The 7,222-nt window shown below is 36.8% G+C and overlaps 1 protein-coding gene across 1 annotated transcript; it reads right to left on the minus strand.

Moving 5' to 3' along the window:
- Positions 1-1,522: 1,522 nt before the first annotated feature.
- LOC112026332 (VQ motif-containing protein 9) lies at positions 1,523-4,099 on the minus strand. Its single transcript, XM_024059016.2, has 2 exons — positions 2,675-4,099; positions 1,523-2,053 (listed from the first exon to the last, which is right to left on the minus strand). Exon 1 carries the CDS (start codon positions 3,763-3,765, stop codon positions 2,680-2,682), a length of 1,086 nt encoding a protein of 361 aa, XP_023914784.1. The 5' UTR covers positions 3,766-4,099; the 3' UTR covers positions 1,523-2,053; positions 2,675-2,679.
- Between the last annotated feature and the right edge of the window lie 3,123 nt (positions 4,100-7,222).

Below are 7,222 nucleotides of genomic sequence, written 5' to 3' on the forward strand. Positions count from 1 at the left end.
ATTCAAACTACCTCTAGTGACACGCATTGACAATACCCAATAACAAGAATCCCTTCAATACCAATTACTCCTGCCTCCTCTCACTATAGTTCTACTGGGTTCAGAGAAATGGTAATTCAGCAGCCCATGAGGCTGCTAAATTTGCCTTGAACTCCAACTTAGACTTTTGTTTCAATAGTGGAAATCTCCGCCACCTCTCCCTCCTCCCCCCCCCCCCCCCCCCCCCTCGAGGCTGTTTGTAGGGGAGACTCCTTAGTTTGTACCTTTTCTGATTAATAGACATGTTGTTTATCAAAAAAACAAAACAAAAAAAAATTCTCCAAAAAAGATTAACTGGTAAATAAGAAGAAAACCATGCAAAAATAAGCGATTTTACCCACCATTCCAGTTTCTGTACCATATTGATAACTGCTTCTGGCAATGTAGCTTCAAACCACAATACAGTCGCACAAGTTTTGGAACGAGTAAAAGCTATCCCAAGTGCATTTGATTCATTATCTTTCCCAATGATCATTTTTCACCAGTTAACTAGGCACTCATTGTTCACCACTTTGAGAAAAAAGTGGGGGGAGAGAGGCGCCTATTGGTGTGAGGGTAGTTCAAGTTGTGTACTCAAAGGAGAAGCTGTAGGAATAAGCCACTGACATGTGAGAAATTGAAATAATGAAGCACTGATTCCCTAATGTATTAGGCCACTCTCAACAACTCTATGGTAAGAAGATGGTGGGGAAGAACAAATCTACCATAGATTGTAAATTAGAACTCATCCATTTAGAAATTCATAAGCAGTTGTCCAGGCTTGTGATTCTTGACTGTAGACTTGACCAGGAAAATTGAAAATCAGTTTGAGATAATAAATAAATAAAGATATTAGTATATAAAATGGTTATGAATTATGATCATGATCATAAGAAATTAGGAAAAGAGACTAGGATTAACCCTTCATCCAGTTCCTGAGCAAAGACCACTCACGGTCAAGGAAGACCTGGACTTTCCTCCAACAGTTGGAAGCACCAAGCAATTTCAGCACTCTCTTAGACCCAAGAAGGTGGCTATAGGGAGCGGAAGAAAGAGACATAATACAAATATGTCTTAAACCACAACTGATTAAGAGTATCAAGAATTTAATGATCCAGTAATTAGAAATCACCTTAAAGGCAGAGGACTCTGTGTAATCTAACATCGGATCAACATGAACATGAAAATATCAGATGGTTCAGGGATAAAGTCAACTACAGATCACACTCCATAGCAACATTCAAGTAAACTAACCCCCCACCCCGCCTCTTCTCCGTCTCCTCAAATTCCAAAACCAAACTACATGGAGAAAAACCAGTGTTTGATCCTCAACACTATTCCTAGAAATACAAGCTTAAGAAGGGTTCCATTCTCCTGAACTATGACTATAAAATAGTTGCCCAAAAGGGATACATACAACTTCAAACTTATATAAGAAAGCCCCCTAATCACTCATTAACATAAAAAAAAAAAATTTGAGTTTTTTCTCTTAACTAACCAAGTCTTAACCAACTATAAAATTATTTTAGTAAGTGAATTGTCTTTTAGTGCAAGAAGATCTACCAGATGTAAATCTTGTATCTAGCATTGACAAAGTTACACATCACCAAAGTCATATCATGTACTGCTAGAGCTAACAAACTGTCATATAATTACCTAAAAGGGTATCCCCCAAACAATCAACCCTAAATCTTTTTCCACCACAATAAGAGCTAATCTCTCTTCAGTGGACTTTGAACTACCCATCCATCCCCATCCCATTCCCACCAAACTCAGGCTTGGTAAAGCTAGTTGACAACACTATATGAATTTTAAAAAACTTCCCTTGCCATATAAAGTTCAACCAATCAATAAATCATCCCCATCTACGAGTGCCAAAGATTTACCATCGTAGGTAGCCGCTACCATCAACACAACATAGGTTTTTATTTTATTTTATTTTTTTCGATAGTTGGGGGAGGGTGAACTTGATTCGAAGTTTCGAACTGGACGTCGTCTTTGTTGATTTCAGGAAGTGCCAATTGGCTACAAGGCTCTGGCAACACACAAATAGTCAACATGAGGAAGTATGGTCATATATAGTAAACCCAAAGAGCTAAAACAGGTTGCTATTTTTAACTTGGCACCCAATTCCTAAAGCCAAATCTTGCTCACACTTTGAAGAAGTCAAAATATAGCTCATATGACATTGCTGACGGTTACCCAAATTACCAAACAGAATTAATCCAGACATGCATAGAAACTAACTTATCAAAATCCAAAAAAAGAAACAAACAAAAAAAAACATAGAGTTCATAAACAATTTTCACAAGTAATAACAACCTGATTACAACAACAAAATCCAACCATAATAATTCTATAATTTCCCTAACTTTTTTAAGGTTCCCTCCCCAAAATTATCCAACAAAAAATAAAAAAGGTACAGAACAAAACTAGAACTTCCCTTTTTCACATGTCTTTCTTAACCAATTTACACAAAAGAGACCCTTTAAAATTAACCAGCGTGGACAAAATTTTTTTTCCTTGTCCAAACACCAGTAATTGAATAATCTGTCACCAAACACCCCCTCTACCTTGTATAAAAAAGAACCTTTTTTTTTTTTTTTTTTGAGCCTGAAACGACACCGTTTTTTTGTTTTGTAAAGGAAATACCTACCTGAGTCAGAGAGCTCTCCATCTAGGGCTTGGTAATGGCACTGTAGGCGAAAGAGGAAGCTGTGGAAACCCTAATTGGCCAGACGAAGGCGAAAAGAGCAGACTTGGGGAGAGCAAAGGGTACGGTGACCTCGGTGAATTCAAGCACCCGAATGGAAGCGGTGAAGTTGGCATCAGAAACTGTGACTGTGACTGCGAAGCCATCGTCGCCGGAGGCGGAGGAGGAAGCATCCCCTGGTGTTGCTGCGACTGCGGCGGCGGCGGAAACTGATGCTGAAGCTGCGGTTGCGGCGGAGTTACAGTGTTCCAGCGTGGCGAGAATCGAGGTGCCAAGGGTGAGAATCCCGAGAATTGCTTAGGGTTCGAATCGACGCCGGGGATTGGGTTCTGAAGGTACCGCATGTAAGCTGAGATGGGCGATTCCGCCGTCGCGTGCACCGTCGGGAATGGCGGCAGAGGCGATAACGGCGTTGCTAGGCGTCCATAGTTGTTGTGGTGGTGGTGGTGGCTGACGTGGACGCCGGAATTCGTAACGCCGTTGTTGTTGTTATTTGGAATGGGGACCACAGCGGCGGAGGCGGCGTTGTTTAGCAAAGGAGGCGGGCGATTGGTAAGTTGCGCCAGGGGCGGAGGTCGAATACGCTGGAGGCGAGAGCTCGGTGGCTTAGGCGCATGAATAGGCGGCGGAGTTGAGAAGCGTTCGTGTGCCGGTGAGCCCGTGAGTTTCTGAACCACGTCCCTGAAGTCGTTCTTGTTGATATTGTAGACTGGTGGTTGATGCTGCTGTTGTTGCTGTTGCTGTTGTTGCTGCTGCTGCTGCTGTTGTTGTTGCTGTGCTTGTTGTTGGTGCTGTTGTTGAATCTGTGGTGGCTGTGATTGTTGGGGATTTGGATTAGGATTGGGATTTGGATTAAGGTTTTGAATTGGGGTTTGATCAAAAGGGGGTTTTTTGATGATGGGTTTGGAGATCTTGTGAGAAAGCTTGTTGAGGTGTTTGAGGTATTGGTTTGTATTAGTATTAGTTGTAGTACTGCTACTACTTGTTGTTGTTGTTGTAGAGTCTGCAGAGGATTGACAGCTTTTATCCATCATTCCAAACCAAGGACACACACAAACACAGACACAGACACAAACACAAACACTAACACAAACACACACCCTTTGTTTCTGTAGATCTAAATATCCCTCTCTCTCTATGCTTTTGTGAGTGTGGGGATAAATGATAAATCTTCTTCTTATGGTAGTCGGCGAGTAGGGACAGAGAGGGACTATCTATAAAAATTTTATCATTTTTGGGGTTAAAGAGATATGGTAAGATGACTTTATCACCATTTCTAGAGAGATACAGAAGAGAGAGACGAGTATCATCAAATTTTTTTTTTATAAAGAAAGAATATGTTGGTGTTTCTTTGCGCCTCTCTCTCTTTCTCTATCTTCCTCTCAATTATTTATTATGCTTTTGGTTTTTTTTTTTTTTTTTTAAAGGGACATGGCCCGTAAAAGAAGGCACGCAATTTTCTCATGCTCTCTCTGACTCTTATCTGTATGATAAAATTACAGTTACGGTGTTAAGATTACATCATTTTATCTTTGTTTCCTATTAGTACGAAAATGTGATTCAATTTGGCAGCGTCAACACACCATAGTGCCGTTTGCTTTGCGGTTCAGGGGGCCAAACAAAGTCTTATCTCACTGTTGCTGGTCAAAGCTCAAAGCCACTTCTCTCTTTTAAGCAGAATCTCTCTTTAAAGTCTTTACACACTGGACCCAGTTTCTAATAATTTAATCATATAATGCCCCCTTTGTGTTTCTGTGTACCATTTGACTGGTCCTTGTGGTCAAAATTCGATTAAAAACTCTTCCTTTGAATATTTATTTACTTAACAGGTTTTTAACAGTCATTTTGTTCAGTTCCTGTTTCGTTAAACAGTTTTGTGATTACAAAATTACAAAACCCACTGCCAGATTATTAATTAGAAGATGCTTGCTTCATTAGGAGGCAACAATATCTATCCAACCGGATTCATTGTAGGGATTAAGGGTCTTTTAATTATGCAATTAATGTTTGGCCTTTTCCAACCAGCCAATAATTATTATTTCTCTATTGGAAAATTCCTTTGAACTGGTCAAAATTGCAGTTTGTGTCCAAATGTGAAAACTTTACCCTAAATTTCAACAAAGTTGGTACCATCCTTGATCTTCCTTTCTTTGTGTCCAGTTTTGCCCTTCTTTGGAAGCCAAAATTAGAGCAAAAGCTGCAAAAAGCCAAAAAGGGTTTTGCACAATCGCCACTTCCATTTCCACTTCCACTTGCACTTCCTCAACAGCCCATGTCTTCAATTCCTTTTTTGGGTTTTTGGACAATCATATCATAAACTCTTTCTGGGTTTTAAACGAATCAAAACACCGTTTTTCCGTCATCTCTAAAAATCTGTGCCAATGGCCTCGATAGCTTTCCTCCACAATTTTTTGTTTTCATTGCGTTATTAGTATGAAAATAATGTTTTATAGTCTCTAAAGTTTTATCAATGTAGTTTTTTTGGTCATTGATCTATTAACAATGTTCTATTTTTAGCCCAAAAAAAAAAAAGTTACCGATAACAATGTTCTATTTTTGTTCTTGAACTTAAAAAAAAAAAAAAAAAAATCTCTTTTCATCTCTAAACTAGTAAAAATAAGGAAAAAAAAAAAAAAAAAAAATCTCTTTTCATCTCTAAACTAGTAAAAATAAGGTTTTTTTTTTTTTTTTTTTCCTTCTCTAAACTGAAAAAGAAAATTTCTTAAAAAGTTTCGAAATGAACGTGAAAAAAAGTGAAATCCATGTAAATTTTAAGAATGAAACCAATATTTTATCTTAAGTAGTATTATTTTAGATCAAATGATTATTGGTACTCAATTTTTGACTTTTTATTATTATATATTTTTAAATATTTTTTTTAACTCATGCTCAAAGGGCATTATATATTACTAGTATTATCCAATTCTCTCGTCAAAAAGAATTTAAGTTGAAATTCCCCTCCTCACTTTATTGTAAGGAAAATGAAATGACAATCATAATTCACAAAATCCATATACGTACGTAAGACAACACAACATGTTAAGAAATTTGAATAAAGAGAAAATATAAAGGTTACATCAACAAAAGAAGGTGAAGAATAATCACTGGGAAAAGTAGTGAGGGCAGAGAAAGTGAAGCCATGCAAGAGGAGGTGAACTTAGAAAAAGAAGGCTAGGACTTGAGGATTAGCGAAAGAAAGCGTAGAATTTTGAAAAATACAGATTAGTATGTGGTGGAGATGGGTAATTCATTAAAATTTTAGTATATTTATGATATGGCAAATAAACTTGAATTCAACTTGTACATATACTTCTCGGGTCTGGATGGATTAAAATTTGGGTTGTGTTACAATTTTTTGACTTTTTATTATTTTTTTATGCAGTGTTTTGTCTTTTTTGTAGTTTATGTCTTTTTATTTATTTATTTAAGATGTGAGACCAATTTCATAGAAAGACAAAAATATTAAAATAAATTGTAAAACTCACATTAATCAACCTCAACAAACACTGTCCAATATTTGTTAACATTTCCCTTCAAATTTTATGAGGTACATCTTGACAGAGCTCTATCCTAAAACATTGCTATATAAAGCTTGTGGCTTTGAGCAATGTTGAAAGAGGAACAGTCACTGAAATGTGGAAAAGACATAGGAAAATGAAAATCAACCACTGAACTAGAATTCTAGAATTATTGTGGAGTAGTATTTGGATCTAAGGTTTGGTATCTTTGACTTTGACTACTTGGGTTTGCTGGCTAGTAATGGACTATACAAGGTTAGACCGTCATTTTCTAAAGGGTGAGAGAATAAATTGCCCAAGGACCATCATTGGGCGCAGGGACCTCAGTAAGAAATATGTCACCAACGTGGTGGGACGATATGCACCAACTACAATAAATGAAGAAATACTTGCTGCTATACTAGTTTTTTATTGTGGTTTCTAATTTTAACTGTAAAGTCTCAAGTACTATCTGTTACACAAGCATTCCGTTTTTGTTTTGTCTTGTTTCGAACTGAAAGAAATGATGAGAATCCTTATAAGTCATCAAATTTAGTTATAGGTTATGTGTATTTTTTAATAGAAACGGTAGTTGAAGTTGAAGGGTTCATCCCTGAAATGATAAAAATAATAATTATTATAGAGCAGGATCAATGAGGTCATGATAGTTGCATTTACCAGAAGAGTCCCAAGTTAACGTTAGCGTGTTCAAGTTCAACGTACTTTTCAGAGATTAATCAAATTAATAAGTGTGCATTTGGTTGAAATGATTTTAGGAAGAACGGAAAAAATACGAGAGAATTTCTCATGTTCGGTTGGTGAGAAAGAGGGAAAAAATAAAATAAAATAAAATGAGATATGGATGTTTTCTCCTTCTTCTTTTTTTTCTAAAATTTACTTTCTTTTAATTGAGGAAAAAAGTGACGAAAATATGGGAAGGCACAACTGTTATTATACTATTTTTTTGAAAAATATTTTTTAATTTTTTAATTGA

This window comes from Quercus suber, unplaced genomic scaffold (genome assembly GCF_002906115.3).
Source record: "Quercus suber isolate HL8 unplaced genomic scaffold, Cork oak 2.0 scaffold_656, whole genome shotgun sequence".
NCBI lineage: Eukaryota > Viridiplantae > Streptophyta > Magnoliopsida > Fagales > Fagaceae > Quercus > Quercus suber.

Excerpts from the sequence above, each read along its gene's own strand:
- LOC112026332 (XM_024059016.2), bottom strand. The coding sequence starts at position 3,765 with ATGATGGATAAAAGCTGTCAATCCTCTGCAGACTCTACAACAACAACA.